This window comes from Lepidochelys kempii, chromosome 1, assembly GCF_965140285.1.
Source record: "Lepidochelys kempii isolate rLepKem1 chromosome 1, rLepKem1.hap1, whole genome shotgun sequence".
Classification (NCBI taxonomy): Eukaryota; Metazoa; Chordata; order Testudines; family Cheloniidae; genus Lepidochelys; species Lepidochelys kempii.
Window position 1 is genome coordinate 47,837,118 of NC_136380.1, and position 19,605 is coordinate 47,856,722.

The 19,605-nt window shown below is 48.0% G+C and overlaps 1 protein-coding gene across 4 annotated transcripts in view; it reads right to left on the reverse strand.

Annotated features, from left to right (window-relative positions):
- Positions 1-8,052: 8,052 nt before the first annotated feature.
- Positions 8,053-19,605, reverse strand: part of KATNAL1 (katanin catalytic subunit A1 like 1) — a 49,982-nt gene continuing 38,429 nt past the window's right edge. For all 4 annotated transcript variants that reach the window (XM_073341069.2, XM_073341096.2, XM_073341088.2 and 1 more), the window contains exons 8-11: positions 17,494-17,620; positions 15,253-15,387; positions 11,908-12,034; positions 8,053-10,088 (exon numbers count right to left, since the gene is read on the reverse strand). In XM_073341069.2, coding sequence (XP_073197170.1) covers positions 9,890-10,088; positions 11,908-12,034; positions 15,253-15,387; positions 17,494-17,620 — 588 coding nt within the window. In that variant the 3' untranslated portion in view covers positions 8,053-9,889. The remainder of the gene's footprint in view (positions 10,089-11,907; positions 12,035-15,252; positions 15,388-17,493; positions 17,621-19,605) is intronic.

Sequence of the window (19,605 nt, forward strand, 5' to 3'; positions counted from 1 at the left end):
ATGCTTGCTCACGTCCATTCAACTTAGGTGCGTGAGCTCGCCACATGCACCGGTGCAGGAAGTTTTTCCCTCAGCAGTATCTGTAGCGTACCGGCTCTGGCGCCCCCTGGAGCGGTGCACACATGCTGCAGCATAGAGGGCTCTGCCAGTTCCCCCCACCCTCAGTTCCTTCTTGCCACCAGAGATGGCGCTGGAACTGTGGCTGCTTCAGCCAGTGCTGTTGCTGCTCGTTCGTACTTCGTACAAACTAGTTATCTCTTGTATGATAGCGTATAGAGTTTTCTGTTAGTCTTTATAAATCCCTTAGCTATAGTTAGAGACTTCGTAGGTCCTGAACAGGACTTTGCCTCGGGGTGGGGCATGCCCCAGTCCCCAGACCTGAAGCCCTGTGATCGCTGCAAGAGGCCCATGCCCATTAGTGATCCACACAGTTGTCTGTGTTGCTTGGGCAAAGGGCACATTAGTGAGAAGAACAAAATTCGCAAGTCCTTCAAGCCAAGGACTAAGAAGGAGTGTGATATTCGTTTAAAAGTGCTCCTCCTGGAGTCGGCCCTCACCCCAGCACCGGAGCAACGCTCCAACTCAGCACCGAGTACCGTGACCTCGGTACGCAGCACCCCCCTGGGACTGTCCACTGGCCGGCACCGGTCCTGATCTGTGGCTCCGACCAAGAAGCCCAAGAAGGCAGGGTGAGGCCAGTCTCCAACCTCCTGCAAGGAAAAGGATAAGATTGGATGTGAGTAAGGTCCCATGCTGGGCAACTCTTCACCCATGTCGGGATCTTGGGTCCAAGCTCCGGTGGAGTGATGTAGCCCAACCTGCTTCCTGCCAGCTACCCCGGATAGTGGCAGAGGCCTCCATCAGCTCTAGGTACCGTCCACACCAGAGACCCTGCAGGTGGCGCAGGAGATCATGTCCCTCCCAGTGCCACCCACACCAGCTCCTGTGGTTCCCCGGTCACAGGGTAAACCCGCATTCAGACCACTTTGGTCTCCCAACTCAGCAGCACCATTCCCCATCGTGGGGGACGTCCCGCCAGCACTTGCCCTCCCGTAGCCACCACACATCTGACCACGAAAGGCAGACGCAACGCAGCCCCCTTCGGTCCCTGGACCTTGGGCATGGGCAGAGAGGCTCAAGGCGCAGCTCACTGGCCACCGGGCGCAGACTTTTGCAGGCACACCCCCCAGCAGGAGTACCAATCCCGCCACCCAGTATCTCCGAGACTGCAGTACTGCTCCAGGGATCTGTGGAGGGATCGATGTTACCATTCTTCGGACCGTCACCAATCCCCTAGGAGGGCATCACCGCAGGTAGGCGTTTCCTGGCACTGGGCCCGTTCTGACTCCTGGTCCTGCTCCTCATCCTGGTACCACTCAGCAAGTGCAAGATGTAGATCACCGGCTCCAAGCCATCACAGATCCGTTGAGCAGCACTGGTCCCTAAGACCCCACTCTTGATCGGACTCCTAAGACCAGCATCAGTCAGGACAAAGCCACCGTTCCGCTCCATCCTGGTCACCTTAGAGCGACTGCTCAGGATCCAGACTGGTTTGGAGCAAGGTTCCCTGATGGCGGGACAAGCTCCAGTACCGGCTATGTTGTCTGCACTGAAACTGGCCCCATGGCCTCAGGCTCAGTGGCCGGTGCCAAGGTACTCATGGAACCTGTGGGGGTTCACCCAGCCCTCCCATGCCGCCTGTTCGGTATCTGGAGCCTCAGAGAGATCAGCTGCCTCTCTCTCCCATCCTCTTCCGGTGCATGAAGCCTCAGGCGTGAGGACCCCGCAGGTCCAAGAGGGAGCAGGGGAACAAGCCACTGGGCCACGAATGGTCTTGGAGGACCCTACGTCACTGTCATCTTCCTCATCGTCGCCGGAAAAGGCTATAATGAAGCTCCCTCCCCTGGTTCCTCCGGATGATGCTAAAGCCCACCAGGAACTACTGAAGAGTGTCGCTGCCAACCTGGGTCTTCAGGCGGAGGAGCTAGAGGAGCCTTCATGCTCTCTCTTCGATGTCCTCTGCTCCACAGCACTGGCCAGGGTGGCTCTGCCCCTTCATGATGGGGTCTCTAAACTCACTAATGCCCTGTGGTAAACTCCCTCCTCCCTGCCACCCATCTCCAAGAGGGCTGAGTGCGAGTACTTTGTGCCATCCAAAGGCCATGAGTAGCTGTACACCCACCCTGCTCCCAACTCCCTAATGGTAGAAGCAGTTAACCACCGGGAGTGACAAGGTCAACCCGGGGCTACCCCTAAGAACAAAGACTCCAAGAGAATAGACTTGTTTGGTTTATTCGTCCTCTTGTCTCCAGTTGAGGGTAGCCAACCATCAAGCCCTACTAGGACGCTATGATTTTAACATGTGGCAAGCCATGGCCAAGTTTGAGGGCTTCTTCCTGAGGCTTCTAGGAAGGAGTTCCGGGATATTATGGAGGAGGACACGACTGCGGCCAGGGCGATGCTCCAGGTGGCGTTGGATGCAGCAGACACTGCTGCCTGAACCATGGCCTTGGCCGTTGGCATGCGCCTGGCATCCTGGCCTTTCCTCTCTGGCTTGTCCACGGTGGCTCAGCAGTCGATGAAAGACCTTCTCTTCGATGGGCAAGCCCTGTTTGTGGAACAGACAGACAACAAGTTCCATGGCCTAAAGGACTCCCGCACGGCCCTTAAAATGCTGGGCCTGTATGTGCCCGGCCTTCCCTGCAAGCAGTTTAAGCCGCAGCAGCCTCAGGGCCGGGGAGCCACTCTCACCAGGAGCCTCCCCGTGAGAAATTCAGAGGCTACAAGCAGCGTCCTAGCCACCAGCCTCCACAGGCTTCTCAGTCAAGCTTGACCCCAATACGCAGGCAGGCAAGCGCTCATTTTGAAGGTATGCCCAAGGATTACTGACTGGACTGTTCTCAGGATCCTCCCTCCCCTATTTTTGCCAACCGCTCTTCTCCTTTCCTCCCTGCATGGGCACCTATAACATTGGACCAATGGGTCCTCAGTACGGTGGCGCGGGATTACACCCTTCAGTTATTTTCTACCCCTCCTTCCCACTCCCCCTCCCCATCCCTCTTCAGGGACCCTTATCATGAGTCTCCTCGCACAGGAGGTAGAGGGGTTACTGCAGCTAGGTGTGATGGAGGTCATTCCTCCAGAGTACAGGAACAGGGGTGTTCTATTCCTGCTACTTTTTAATCCCAAAGGCCAAGGGCAGTCTGCGACCTATCCTGGACCTGCGAGACTTGAACTGCTTCCTAGTTCGCATGGTCTCCCTGACCTTCATCATTCCCCCCCAGATCCAGGAGACTGGTATGCCGCCCTCCGTCTGAAAGATGTGTACTTCCACAACGCCATCTTCGAGGGATACAGATGCTTCCTCCAGTTTATGGTAGGTCCCAACCACTATCAGTTTACGGTCCTCCCATTTGGCCTAGCGACTGCATCGCAGGTATTTACCAAGTGCATGTGGGTGGTGGCTGCTTACCTCAGATGTCGGGGTGTCCAGATCTACCCATACCTTGATGACTGGGTAGTCAAGGGCAGTTCCCAGTCCCAGGTCCAAAAGGGATGCCGTGATGCTGTTAGCCACCTGCCATTGCCTCATCCTGCTGGTAAATTACAAAAAATCCACGTTGGTTCCGGTGCAGAGGATCAAGTTCATCGGACCGGAGCTCAACTCGACCTGTGCCAGGGTGTTCCTGCCACTGGAGAAATTCAGGGCACTGATGGACCTCATTGCGGAAGTTTCTGCATTTCCTCTGACCATGGCCAGAGTTTGCCTGCACCCTGGTCACGTGGCAGTGTGTACATATGTGGTGCACCACGCCAGGCTCCGGATGTGACCCCTGCAGAAATGGCTGGCGATGGTCTACTCCCAGTCCAGGGACTACCTGGAAAAGGTCGTTACCATCCCTGCAATGATACTTACCTCGCTGCGATGGTGGACCTACCCCTGGAAAGTCCTGGAAGGAATTCCCTTTGTCAGCACTCCTCACTTAGTCGAGTTGGTTTCGGACTCCTCGGCACCCTTGCACACCTTGGCACCCTCCAGACTCATGTTATGTGGTCCCCAGAGGAGTCGACGCTACACATAAACTTCAATGACCTCAAGGCAGTACACAAAGTGTGTGCGGTCTTCCTACCTCACCTGTCGGACAACACAGCCTCAATGTTCTACATCAACAGACAAGAGGGAGCGTGATCCTCTGCCAAGAGGCACTCCATCTCTGGGACTTCTGCATCGACCACAGAATTCATCTAGAAGTGTGTCACCTTCCGGGTGCCAAGAACATGCTAGCAGATCACCTAAGCAGGGACTTCTCCTCTCACCACGAGTGGGTGCTCCACCCGGAGGTAGCAGTCACTATCCCAAGTGGATTTTTGTTCACCACCAGGCAGAACAGGAGGTGTCATAGGTTTTGCTCCAGATGGGGTCTGTTAATCATATAGCTTCTTGAGTGCCTGATTAGACTTTCAGACCCCAGGAGCAGGTAAAAAAGTGGAGCTAAACAACTGTGTAAGGTCTGAGCAGGGCATTAACTCTCTGCTGAAAATCAGAGAGGGCCTTTCCCATTTCCTCCATCAGCATCAGCCATGCAGCATACACTGTTTTATAGCTTGTGGCCACAAAAGGCCTGCCGAGAATGGAAAGTATGACTGATGATTAGATCCAAAACACAGATTCTGTGAACATCAGTCCCTGGCTGCCGAGGGTTTTAGTGATTCAAACGTCAACACCACATGCTGAAAAAAATCTCACTCTCAGGTGGGAGACTCCTAGATTGAACATCAGGAAAACGTTTGCGAGAACAAACAGAGAAAGACTCTCCATGTTTATCAATACAACCAATGTATTAAGGTTACGACATTAACAGTGCCAGCAGGAGAGATGTTCGCAGATGTTTGGAAAGATACCTTAATACTGTTTTAAAACAATTTCCCCTGTAATGTAGGTACAACATACTGAGAGGTCACACATTGAACAAAAATACATATATATACACAAAATGATCCAATCGTTATCCCAGATTATGGTTCATTTGGACTTTGTGCCCATGGTAGTTCAGGCATCACCAAATGAAAGTGATGACTTACTGTGTCACAATTGCAGAGAGTTTTTTTTTTTTTTAAGTAAACTGATTCCTGCTAATTGTGCCCATAGCTAATCTAGGTAACCATGAGCTCTTGTCACGGTCAGCCTTGCCCTCCTTCCCCATTCACTCTTACATCCTGCAAGCTGGTAGGTGAGGTAGACTCCTGCAGAGCCCCCATTGGCCTCACTGGGGCTTTGTAACGGTTCAAGGATCTATCTGCAGGGAGCTGCAATGCAGGATTAGGGCCTTATCTTGCAAAGTCTTTGGGGCAGAGACTCTTAGAGTGTGGTTTTACAATGGGGCCCTGATCCTGGCTGGGGCCTTTGAGCTCTACCATGATACAGATAAAGAATAAAATCTGTGATTTGGGGGCATTTTCACAAGTCCGTTCTGCAGCTGTGAAATACATTTCTATAAGGGCACCATCAACATGAGAAAATTGATTGAGGTGTGGGAGAGAAGGCTCATGATCGGGGGCTCAGTGATGTAACATTTTGGTCTTGCGTGTGTGGATGTTTGAACATTTAAGTCCCACCACAGTGAATTTTGTTTCACATATGGTTCCGATGACATGACATAATGGCTTAACACTTTAAAGTGGCAGTTTGAGTGAGGAGCTAAGGGTAATGATCTCCTAAGATCACCCCATCCTCCCAGGGCTCTCATTGGCAAGCGGGTCACTGCCTCACATGACACAAAAGAACATGCGGACATTTGAGACTTTCTGAATCACGGTGGCTGAATGCACCTTGCGGGGGACACTCGCATTGTGCAGCAGCCCAAAGAGCAATGTTAGAGTCTTGTGGTCACTTGTAGCAAGTACAACCCCTTTGATTTCACTGGAGTTACAGCTGCACCCACCAGACCGGAAGCTGAAGTGTAATCATAGAATCATAGAATATCAGGGTTGGAAGGGACCCCAGAAGGTCATCTAGTCCAACCCCCTGCTCGAAGCAGGACCAATTCCCAGTTAAATCATCCCAGCCAGGGCTTTGTCAAGCCTGACCTTAAAAACCTCTAAGGAAGGAGATTCTACCACCTCCCTAGGTAACGCATTCCAGTGTTTCACCACCCTCCTAGTGAAAAAGTTTTTCCTAATATCCAATCTAAACCTCCCCCACTGCAACTTGAGACCATTACTCCTCGTTCTGTCATCTGCTACCACTGAGAACAGTCTAGAGCCATCCTCTTTGGAACCCCCTTTCAGGTAGTTGACAGCAGCTATCAAATCCCCCCTCATTCTTCTCTTCTGCAGGCTAAACAATCCCAGCTCCCTCAGCCTCTCCTCATAAGTCATGTGTTCTAGACCCCTAATCATTTTTGTTGCCCTTCGCTGGACTCTCTCCAATTTATCCACATCCTTCTTGTAGTGTGGGGCCCAAAACTGGACACAGTACTCCAGATGAGGCCTCACCAATGTCGAATAGAGGGGAACGATCACGTCCCTCGATCTGCTCGCTATGCCCTTACTTATACATCCCAAAATGCCATTGGCCTTCTTGGCAACAAGGGCACACTGCTGACTCATATCCAGCTTCTCGTCCACTGTCACCCCTAGGTCCTTTTCTGCAGAACTGCTGCCTAGCCATTCGGTCCCTAGTCTGTAGCGGTGCATTGGATTCTTCCATCCTAAGTGCAGGACCCTGCACTTATCCTTATTGAACCTCATCAGATTTCTTTTGGCCCAATCCTCCAATTTGTCTAGGTCCTTCTGTATCCTATCCCTCCCCTCCAGCGTATCTACCACTCCTCCCAGTTTAGTATCATCCGCAAATTTGCGGAGAGTGCAATCCACACCATCCTAATGTTCAAAGCCCAAAACACGGATCAGAATTCGGATGGGTAGGAGGGAAAAGTCCATGACTATGATTCCCCCCGAGTGACCCCTGTTTACTGAGGCAACCAACCCTAGCAAATCACAGTAGCAAAGGAGACTTTTGTTACAAGATGGAGCTACAGAGGAGGGCAGCATGATCTAGTGGGTAGGGCTCCTGATTGGGTGTCAGGAGAAGCTCTATCACAGAGCTGCTGCATTGCCTTGGGCAAGTCACGTCCTGCCTCCAATTCCCCTTCAGTCTGCCTAGGTTGTAAGCTCTTCAGGTAGGGACTCTCTCTCTCTCTCTGTTTGTACAGTGCCTAGCACAATGGGGGACCAAGGCACTACTCCAGTAGTACTTATTAGAGAATCTCATTGGGTCCTTTAATTTCTGCAATGTCCATCTAGTAGCCACATGAAAGAATAACATTAAAATCAAATGAACAACAGTAATTACAGGAAAGTGCAATGCTTGACAGCTTCACCACCCACGAAGGAACAAGGAGTAATTATAGAAGCTTGCTATTTTTTAAAAGCTTTTCTCCCTTCCCCCCCCCAGGAAAGGCTTAGCTATTCACTAGGGGTGACATTCATTTTTGTGCAAAGGGCAATGCACCAATTAAATCCCATTTAAACCCACAGGGCTTGTGCTGACCGCCTGAGTAGGGATGAATTCTATTCTAGAACAATATAGATTACACTTGGTTTCCACTTGCACCTCTTGCAACTTCCGAGACTGCCCCTTTATTTAGTCTGATGGTCACACATATCATTAGTGATATGTGAAAACACAAGGGGTCCAAACGTGCCCAGCCCTGCACAAGTGCAGCAGACTAGCCAGGGGAAAGAGGGCAAATGGAGCCTTCTCTCTCCACCTTTCAAGGGATGACCACAATGAGAGTCCATGCGTTCCCTGAGCCCGGTAGCCTCCCCCGGCAGGGGTACAGCGCAGCAGGGCCCACAATTCCCTTCCCCCAGCTCTGGCCAGTGGAGCAAATGCTGCACCCTTTGGAAGGTCTCTGCACCAGCTGTACTCCCCTTGCACTGCCAGAGCTCAAGAGGCATCGTGCCCAAGTCAGCCACAGGGGCCTGGGCCAGAAGAGCCACAGTTGATCCCAAAGTCTGCATCCAAACAAAAGTACAATGCAACATGAATGAGAGTCATCAGGACATTTATTGGGATTTTTTCCATTCAAGTTACAGCAGGCCCTTTGCTTGAAAAGAGCAAACCGTACCATTCACAGGCTCAGCCCAAGGTGCTGTCTACATCCAAGGTATCTACAGATAATGAATTCATGGCAAAACTATTGCAAATGTAGCCTACGTAACCAGTTATGTGCTGTAGAACTGTTTAGAATAAATCCCAGACGTCTTTCTCCCCTAACAAGTGAATGGGTGAGGCACCAGAGTTGTGTTTGCACTAGGAATTCATTTAAACAATTCTGGCCATGTCCCGCAGGTACTATGAAGGGCTGGCCAGCTCGGTGGAGTAATAATGGTAGTTGGAACCTTTCTAGGTCTGGTCAAAGTCAATTATAGCAAGAAGTTGCTTGCATGCCACAGCAGTTTGGTGATTATACGAAAAGTGGACTCGGTCTAATTCCTAAAGAACAGGTCGATGTTACAATCCCCATCGTCACAACTGGCAGCCTTACTGACAGCCTCAGCAGAGAGGCCAAGGACAGGATGGCCACTGAAACTGAACTCTCTCTCTCTGTTCCTAGCAGAGGAAGCTCCGGTACGTCAGATATGAGAGCCACAAACTCATGTGGAGAGGGGCCAGCACAGCTACTTCCAGTGTGACAGCCACACTCTGGGACGGAGGCCTTCATGCGCCAAAGCTGCCAATCCAGCCTTTTTCAGCACTACATTGGCTTGGGGTAGGAGACAATCTACCGAAATTAATCATTTTCCCAGTCAAAGCATTTTTACACATTTAAGAAAACTGCATAAAAGTCTGAACTGCAAAAACAGTTCCACAGCGTAAACAAATGTTGTCCTGTACCAAGTCTAGGAAAGAGAGTGTTTGTGACTGATAGGAAAACGAGAGCTCCATGTCCAGTGTCTGTCTTCTAGGAGCAGGAATGGGCTTGGTATTAGAGTCTTGAATTGAGTCAAGCACACTATTGGTGTTTAATAAATAAGAATAAAAAATATCTAGAAAACAAACAAAATATAGGGGGATGAGTAATAGTGCAAGAGTGGAAGGTCAACTAAAATCAGTTAAAAAAAATCACAGCTTTGGTTACACTGGTGCAAATGTGGCCTAAGCTTGACCAAAAGAAATCAAGTGCCCCGATTTTCCTTTCACTTCCACTGGCGTAAAGTCAGAATAACACCACAGAAGTCTGTGAAGTTACACCAGTGTAAAACTGGTGAGAGTGAGAGAAAAATTAGGCTGAAAAAGTTTCCAACAAAATCATTAACAATTTGAGTCTTGATGCAAACTGCTCTCTGCTTATTGTAAACAAGGCCAATTTTACCCACTTACTTTGCTCAGAATAACCTAATGAAAGGAGAAGCAGCAGCCGAACAGTAACTTCAGTGCCACATACAAGGGCAAGGAACCCGATCCTTACTAGAAATACAGCAATTCCTACAAATAAGGTATGCAGCAAATCTCTGCTAGCTTCTCTCATCACCCTCCCATGCCTGATTTACATATCTGGGCCATGAAAGACTAGTGTCTGTGAAAATAAGGAACACTGAAATTCACTGGAAAAGTGCAGCTTATCTTCAAAAGTGTATTTTCCCTTTGCTATTTATGCATTTTACTATTCAGTCAGAAAGCATCTTTATGTCTTGTGTGAGTTACCATTTTTATTCCTTTCAAGAGTAACAAAATTTAAAAGGGGGGAGGGGTTCTTGTCACCAGAAGGAAAAAAAAATCAAACCTTTTATTAAAGCTTTTAAAACATTTTTAACTCATTTTACAGTTTACAACAGAAAAAGATTAAAAAAAAACTATTGCCCAGAACAGACGTCACTGAGGTTAAGCAGATCCAAACTCTGCCATCCATTTTTCATACTTCTCCAGGTCTGCAGCTGAAACAGACTTGGAGATTTTCTTCAGAGCCAGCTCAAAGTCCCCCTTGGTGACAGGCATCTGAAGTTCCTCTTTAGAAAGTGCACGGATCTCTTCTGGGGTTAAGCCGTTAATGCGCCGTCTCATTGCCATCAAAGAGGCATCCCTGGAAACAAAGGAAAATACATGGGAACTAAGTGTCAGTACTGTGTGCAGTGAGCCACATGAATTTTGATTATATTCTCAAGCTTCACTGGAAGGAACACTTAAGAATGCAATAACTTCCAAGATGTAGAATACATCTTTCTTCGCTTCTATGTTCCAAGATCACTACATTCATTTGATGTAAAGAATGCATTGGTACCCAAATCCATTTAAGCATATGGTAAATGTGCAGAGATAATTAAAACTATAAAACTGAAAACCTTTTACAATGATTCATGGAGATGAATCTTGTGACTTCAATGCAGTCACTAAACTCATGAAAACAAAAACTGTGCTCAACTGATCCCTCCTTTTTGAAACATTCAAGCTTCTGTTCCCCTCTGATGCAGCACTATCTCCCACTCCATGGCTTCAACCTCCTTAGCAGTGTGCAGTCCCTGGTGGGGGAGCCAATGGCAGCTTGACATGCAATTCAGCCCTGCTGCCAGTTTTGGCAGGGTCACTTGGTCTGGAAAGTGCAGAGTGGCAGCCAAAAAGCACACATGACATATTAATCCACAGGGCTGAGGACACCGATGCCTGCAGATCCTTATACGCTTTTCATCTGGTAGACTCTTCCCCTGGCCCTTTCTAAGCCCTGCTCACCAGAAAAAGAGAACGTCGCTCATTTCTCACAGCATGGCCCATGTGGAATTTTCAGCTATGGATTCTCTTTTTGCAGTTTTCCCAGCAAGGGAGAATATAGGCCCGAGGGACAACATTTAACCTAACTATTGTACAGTTCAACACAAAGATTTCAAAACTCTGGAGTCATTTCAACACAGGTTAATAGCCACTTAATCAGCAGAAATGTGGGTGACCACAGTCTTGAGACATGTTCATACAGCGTAAGTTCCTCTGGGCAGGGACCAAGCATTTGTACTTGATGTTCAGCCCCTAGCTCTAGCACGGGTTGGACGTTTTCCAGCAGAACTTTTTTCTATTAGAAAATGCTGATTCTTCTAAATTGAAATGTTTTGCCGTAACAAGGATTTTGATGAAATTCTGATGGAAACCAGGCAGTCTGCTGGAAAGCCTGGGGGAGCCTGGAAGCCACAGATCCCAAGCTCCCAGGCTTGGCTTGTGGGTCCCCAAGTTGCCCATCTCCCTGCCTGGAAAGTTGACAGTGTTCCTGTGAGCGCAGGAAGCCACTGAAATGTTTGGAAAAGATCAAAACAAGAGGTCATTTTGACTTTTTCAAAACAAAATATTGGAATTCCCGTTCTGCAGGAAATGTCATTGTTCTTTTTGGTTCAAAGCAATATATTTTATAAATTTTGAAATATCCTGCGGAATAGGGATTCCAGTTTCCAGCCAGCTCTATCTAGCACTGAGAGCAGCTGAGTCCTGATTGGGTCTCTGGACACAAATGCAATAGAAAATATTAGATAGGAATAAGTAAAATATCTTGTTTCTTTCTGCAGCAGGAAGTTCCAGCTCCTAAATCCACAGGGTTAAAAAACCCCAAACAACCCAGCTTTATACTAGATTCGAAGATTAAAACAGGAGTCGGTGAAAATAGACAATGGTAACAAAACATTTGCTCAGGCTGTCTGCTCTCCCACGACCATAGCAGACACCGTCACATCTTGACACAGTCTTCAAGCTTTCTAAGAACCATCCTATTGTACGAATAGTGCTAGCAAGTGTATTCAAGCCTTAAACATAGTTGCTGCTAGCATGCTTTCGACTATTGTGGGCAGGGCCTGGTGCTGCTCTCTTTTATTGAGTAACATAACTATTGATTTTATATTTGTTTGCAAATAAAATGAACAAAATACCTGCAAACATTAGTTATATCAGCACCAGAGTAGCCTTCGATCTTCTCAGCAATTTCTTCAAGGTGTATATCAGGATCCATCTCTACTTCCCGAAGATTAATCTTAAGCAGCTCTGCTCTACCTTTTGCTGTGATACAAGAATCACTTGTTTAAAGTTTAATAATACTTTTGTTCAAGTCACTGACACGCATACTCAAAAAAAGACAAACTCGATCTAGGCTTTAAATGGAAACTACAGATGAAAAGCCTTATTATGATAGGTTATACAAACCTAGCACCAACAAGGAAGGAGATAGGCAGCTGCTCCAGACCCAGGATGCCTCACCAGGCCATACCTGCAAAGCATGGTATGAGGAGGAGGAGGAGCACAAAAGGAACGGGTCAGCTCAGTAAGGCAGCAAACAGTGGAGGTGAACTGACATACATTCTGAGTTCCTGGGAAGGAGCAGTGCAGGAGCCCCTGATGCCTGCCTTTGGCAAAGTTGCCACAGCCAAAGGGAAGAGCCTAGAGATTCTCTGAAGGTTTGAGACTTTATCTTTGATTCCAGTTATTAAAAATCTTTACAGTGGAACCTCAGACTTATGAGCACCTCGGGAATGGAGGTTGTTCGTAACACAGAAATGTTTGTAACTCTGAGGTTTTACTGTACTTTATCTGTTGTGAAAAGAGGGGACAGGTAGCAAGTGACCAGAGAAGCAGCAGTGTAGCACTCTGGGGTGCAGGATGTAGCTGCTTACTACTGATCCCTGGATTAGAAGCTGGTGGAGAGGGTGGTCCCAGCTTGCCCTACCACCCCTTAGGCTAGGGGTATCAAAGCCAGAAGTCTAACCATGATGGGCACTCTAGATGAGAGAAGGCACTAAAGACAGACGAGTCAAGACCCTGACTTGGGAGCCCTTTGCTTTACCTAGAGGGCTACCCCATTGCTGGATTCTTCTTATACTCCAGAAGGGGTGGACATCAACGTGACACCCAGCAGGAGGGCTGCGTCACAGAAGGAGCACACCATCACAGACTAGAGCAGCTCTCAACAGGAGGTGCCAGGAAAGAAAAGAACCTGGCATGCCCTGCCCGAACACTGGGCAGCACCTATGGTTAGTGATCTCCTTTGTACTCACATATTAGAAAAACAAAACTGAGCACATTTTTGGCAGAGCATGAAGTTAAAAAATATCCCGTACAGACACTTCATAAAACCGCAAAACAGCTCAGGAAGTGCAATCATACCAAATGCTTACTCTTCTCAGATGACTGAAAGCACTTAGCCATTTGCCTCATTCTGCACAATGTGCCTGAGACAAACAGATACCGTCTCTGGTATAACCTCAGACCTCGTTGTGCATCGTTTTCTCACTGTACACAGCTGACCAGCAGGGAATATTATTCTTACAAGAAACAAAGGCGTGATCCTACAAACCTCTGATTCTCCTCCTGACCCTTGTGATACACCTGTCTGTTCAGAAGTTGACTGCACATTATTTACATGGTTTTATTAGATACACCATGGACTTGATGACACAAATATTTCCATTTACATAGAGGTAGAGAGCATTTAGCAAAGCACTTAAGCATATGCTAAACTTTAAGCACATGCTTAAGTGCTTTGCTGAACCGGGGCCCAACAGAGTTGCTGAAGCCTCATGGAAAACAGAAATTATATTTAGAAACAATTGCATTGGCCAATTTTCAAACACAGATGCTGTGTGCACAGCATGGTAACTGACTAAATAAGTACCCATTTACACAGCCAATTTAACCTTTCTGCACACATAGCATGTGCATATGCAAGTCCTACGCTTGTGCTTTGAGAACCCACATTTGAAAGTTTGTCCCTTTATGTTATTTTGAGGGGTGGGGGTGAAGAGAAAGAGGCTTTCTTTTCAGTTTTTTATTGCAAGGGAAAATGTACACTACATCAGCATGTTCATTTCTACAGCAACCAGCTTTGATGCCTTAAAAACAGAGGATGACCATTTTGAGGGGGAAGCAGCAAGATGAGCAGACAAAATCTCAAGAACAACACTCCTGTTTTATAAGTGTCCCCGGTGACTAACAGAGAACAGTGAAAAAGAAAATATAGAAAGTATTTATACTACTGTGGTACCTTAAGTGCCTTACAAAATTACCTATAATCCAGAGAGAGGGTCTGTACAGAGAGATGGCATTTTCTTTAGAAGGGTTATTGATTATTTACAGAACACCATAGATGCACTTATGGCACACATGCAGAGCTGTTTCTCTGAAACAGAATATTTTCCTAAGTTTTCCCAGGGCCTTATGTCATTTTAGAAATATCACATCATAAAATTCACACTACACCAGATCCTACAATTTATTTATTTGGTTTAAACTTTTCCCAACTGAAATCCCTGGTGATCTCAAATGACAAAGCATGAATGCAAATACATCATCTGGAGATGCACAGAACAATTTAACTTCTTCATAGGCGGAATAAGATGATAGAATGTAAACTCACAACTACAGTGGCAATCCACCTCATGTAAGAAGTGCAGGGTGTATTACACTATGTCAAAAGCAAGTCTTGCTCAATTAGAAACAAGAGCAAACTGATAGAATTTTAGACTAATTGGTCATAAAGCCAGTCATCCTGTTATGAGCTATTACTGTCTGTGAGCTGCAAAGACAAGCTGTATACCTATTAAAATGTCCTTATACTTGTTAAACTCAATCACAATTGCTGTCACCATGACCACGCATCTTGTTATCTAGTGTGCTCATGCAGCGATACAAGGCATTCACTGTCCCAAGAAGAAACAAAGCTATACAACCTTCAAGTGATACGAATCTTGAAATTAATAGGATATACGAGTGACAGCCAGGAATGACAATACAAGCCAAGGAATCTTGGGCAGGAGAGCAATCAGCCTGCTACATTTTGAGTGACTTGAAGTCTAGGCATAAAGGCCGGCAAGCAGTGATTTACAATGTGCTAAGCCTGGAAGTGATAATTCATGGATCCATTTCTCTGCATTCATCTGCAAGGGCATGGGAATGCATTTGCAATATTTCTTAAAAAGTCCAAAGGCTGCCTTTGATGATCACTCAAGGATTGACTACAACATTTAAAATAATTCCAGGCTCATTAAAACTAACTTGGTTTCAAAAAATAAGAACCCATCAATGGGTCTGCAATGAAATACCATAGCTCATTGTTTCTGAGCTCCAGGCAATTTTTTTAAGAAACCAGCCAGCCAAGTTATTAACCCCTCAAATGCAATGTTTAGAACAGACATATTAAGGGTCTTAACAATCCTAAGAGATACAGTCAAGAACAAGCTTCCTAGAAAAAAACATTTAAAGGAAAATACTTGTAGCAATCGTACCTGTTGGCAAAGGTATATAAATCCGTTTCTCTAATCTTCTTCGCAACGCTTCATCGATGTCCCAGGGAAAGTTTGTAGCAGCCAGCACCATCACCATTTTGGAAGGGTCATCATTTTCTAGTGCACCACCTACTCCTGCAAGTCCAACAGTGTAGGAAAAAGAGTCATTTTAATGATTGTAGCAAATACCATGCTTGCTCACGGTGCTGGACTGACAAACCTTGGAGAAGGCGGCACTGCATTTGTCAATACATGGGTACAGCATGGGCAGCAGCAGTGCAAGCTTCTCTAACCCACTCTCCCAACATACCCCAGCTCTGCTTTGGAGACAGCACCTACTTCTAGGGAGGAGAGAACAGTTTATTCTGCCTGACCGTTCAGTTCTTGGCCGCTGCCAGACTGCCAACAACCTCGTTTTGTGATGCGTGGGCACTTGCCCACTATGAACTGAACTGAAACGACCAACTTATTCTGTATTGGCCACTGAAGAGATAGTAAAAAACTTTCAGTCACCTCCCAACCCAAACAGTTAGATTAAAAAAGAAACTGATTCCCTCTGGGCAAAAAGCTGTTGTCCCTTCATGTTCTGTGGTGTGCACAGTAGCGGACTAGCCACTGGGCCTACAGTGCCTGTGCCCGGGGCCCCGACCGCCAGGCAGCAGGGGCTGGAAAAGCCCCTGCACCCAACCCCACTCCCAGGCAGCTGTTCCCGGCAGGCGAAACCCCCCACTCCCCAACCCCACTCCCCGACAGCAGCGCTGGGCAGGTGTGGCGGGGAATGCCCGCACACTCCAACATGGCTCCTGGGCAGAAGCCGGGGGATGGGGGAAGCCCCTGCGCACCAAACCCGCTCCCTGGCAGAAGCCTGGGTGGCAGGGGAAGCCCCCAGCACACCTATCGCTCACAGAAGCTGCGGATGGCAGGGAAAGCCCCCGCACACCGACCCCACTCTCCCGCAGAACGGGGGAAGCCTCCCGCACCTCCCGACCCTGCTCCCCTGCACAACGGGGAAAGCACCCACGCTCTCTAGCCCAGCTTCCTGGCAAAAGCTGGGGACAGCAGTGGAAGGCCCCTGCACCCTCCGACCCCATCCCAGGTAGAAGCTGAGGGTGGCAGCAGGGGAAGCTCCCCCGCACTCTCCAGCAGAACCACCGAGCAGGTCGGAGAAGCTCCAGCACCCCTAACCTAGGCCCCCACAGAAGCTGCGGGGTAGCAGGGGAAGCCCCAGCACCCGAACCCCTGCTGTGGCCCTGGGACTGGAGGATCTCGCTACCTGCCACGGCCTCAGGGAGCTCTCACTCCCCGCTGCAGCTGGGGCTGTGGTGGGGGGACAGAGCTTCTCCAGTCTTAAGGCCCCAGTGGGGTGGGGGTTAGAAAGTAGCAAATGGGTTGCAGGGCCGCAGTGGAGGGGCAGAATAGGGGGGAACAAGGGCAGGGCCTGGGGAAAGGGGCCTAAAGGGGTGGGGTCATGGGTGGGGCTGCAGGCAGAGGGGGGTGGAACTGGGGCAGGACAGCAGGTGGAAGGGGTGGGGTGGGTCGTCCCCCCCCACCACTTGCTCTGGCCCAGGGCCCGAGGAAACCTTAATCCGCCTCTGGGCGTGCCTACACACTTGGAGGTGCTGTCCTACAATGACTAACAGCAACGACAGAGTGGTGGGTGGTCAGACCCCTGTACCATAAATATTCCTTTGATGCTGGTGTTAAATGGTACATATACAGAGAACAGTGATCCAATGGTACATATTATTAATGAAATGACACTAGTCGTCAATGCAAGGTCTGGTCTAGTCAAATCCAACAAAGAGGCCCTGCGTGGGAGAATCAAGGAAGGCGTTTGTTCACAACTTTGTACTGCAGAAACCCCCTGTGCACTGCACCACACACAAAGGTCTGTGTTAAACTGCATGAATGTTCAAAATATGCTTCTCCTAGAGCAGGCTACATTTTTCAAATTAAAGTTTATCAAAAATGGCTTAAACAAAACTTTTGCAGCCATGTCATGTTTATAAAAAAAAGATACTTTAAAAAAAATTAAATATTCTGGACTCTCTCATTCACCAAAAGATGGGCCCATTTTGAATTAAAGAGATCGCTTCCTCTGCCCCCGTCCTCCCCCAATAAAAGAGATGGTTGTTTTCTGCCAGCTCTACTCATTTCTGAACAATGAAGTGTCTACAAAGCATGTCACAAAACCAGAAGAGAAACAGCAGCTCCATTCTGAGGTATCTAAACACCAATTACCGTCCATCTGAACAAGCAGCTCCGACTTGACCCTGCGACTTGCTTCATGTTCGTCGGAAGTGCCTCTGCGGCTGCAGATGGAATCGATTTCATCAATGAAGATTGTTGTTGGCGCATAAAACCTTGCCTTTATTGAAGTGAAAATACAATTACTTAGATTGCAGTCGCAAGCACAAGCCCCAGTCAGACTTCAGGCCCTATTGTGCTAGGTGCTGAATAACTGGAAGATATGTCCCGGGCACAGAAAAATTCATCTAAGATCCTAACCCTGCAAAGACTTCCACATGTGCCAAACTTTACACACACACACACAGTCGTACCACTGAAGTCAATGGTTAACTTTCACAAGTGCCGAAAGTTAAGCATGCGCAGAACTCTGTGTGTGTTACTTGTTTTCTTGTATGCAGTGTAGTTGTAGCTGTGTCAGTCTGAGGATATTAGACAGACAAGCTGGGTGAGGGATTATCTTTTACCAGCCCAACTTCTGTTGGTGGGAGAGACAAGCTTTTGAGCAACACAGAGCTCTTTGGGTCCGGGAAAGGTACTCCAAATGGCACAGCTAAATACAAGGTGGAACAAATTCTTTAGCATGTATTTTAAGTAGGGTGACCAGATAGCAACTGTGAAAAAATGCAACAGGGGGTGGGGGTAATAGGTGCCTATATAAGAAAAAGTCCCAAAAAACGGGACTGTCCCTTTAAAAACAGGACATCTGGTCACCCTAATTCTAAGGGACCATTCAAGGTAGAGTGGCCCATTAACACCTCTGCAGTCATAAGACAAAGAGGAGAGGGGGGGTTAGTGGGTTACGGATTGTTGTAATAAACCATAAATCCAGTGTCTCTGTTCAGTTCATGATTTTTAGCCACTAGCAGAGTAATGAATTTCAGCTTTGTGACAGAATGTACCTGTGTCCACACCCTACACACTGTTGTAATAATCTTTATACAAAGTATGCCTTGTAAGGTATCATTTGAAGACTCAATTTGCTCTCGTCAATGCTGTCCTGATAAAATGTGCGGCAACAGCGAATGTGCAGTTATAAGATTTCCATGGGCAGCGCATGAACCGCCGGCTGGGGGAGGCTAACCCCTAGCCCCACCTCTTCTGACCAAGGCCCCACCCCTTCCATCCCCCACCAGAGCTGAGCCCTCCCTTCCACGCACCCCGGCCATGGCCACAGCTAGCCCCCTATCCCCAAAGGAGCGCCGTGAGGGCGGGCGATGCATGGCCCCAGCCTCCCCATCCCTGGAGCACCGGGATGGCGGGCAACCCCAGCCTCCCTGGCACAGTGGGTGGCCGCCAGCCGCAGCCTCCTCAGCTCAGGAGCACGGGAAGGCGGGCATTGCAGGGCCCCAGCCCCACCAGCGGAGCACTGGGGTGCTGGAGCCGGAGAATTGGAGCCACAGGCAGGGAGCAGTTATGGCAGGGGGTGGGGTCATGCCTGGCTGTTTGGGGAGGCTGAGCTGCCCCCAGCCTATGTGACCCGCAGCCCTTGAAAATTTCCCTGTATGTTGTTATTAACACATGTTCCAAACTGAGGTGGCAACAGGTCTGTCTCAAACAAAAGAATGTGCTCTGCTTAATCTGCATTTAAGAACTAAACAAAGTCATCAAGCAGGAAGGACAACAAAAGAAGCTCCAATGGGTGAAGAAGAGCAGCTGGGAAGATCCCTTTCTGTAGACTCTCTGTCTCCCGAATCTCAGCTGGAAATGTTTTCCAAATGGGGGGCTGACACTACAGAAAAGGGGGACAAACACCCCAAGGCACCCTGTCTCCTCCCTCTCTTTCTGCCCATCAATTCACTGCACGAGAAGAGACAAAGGAAGCAGCCATTAAACAGAAGAAGGGGTCCTGGCCTAATAAGTTCGGCCAGTCAGTCTGTTGAGAGCATGTGGTGAGAAAACCTTTGCTTTGCATTTAACATAGTTAAGGCGCTAGTTGTGTTTTATCTTTATTTTTCTTATAACCACTTCTGGCTTTTATGCCTCATTACTTGTATTCACTTAAAATCTCTCTTTGTAGTTAATAAACTTGTTTTACGGTTTTATCTAATCCAGTATGTTTAAATTGAGGTGTCTGAAGAACTATCTGAAATACTAAGCTGGTAT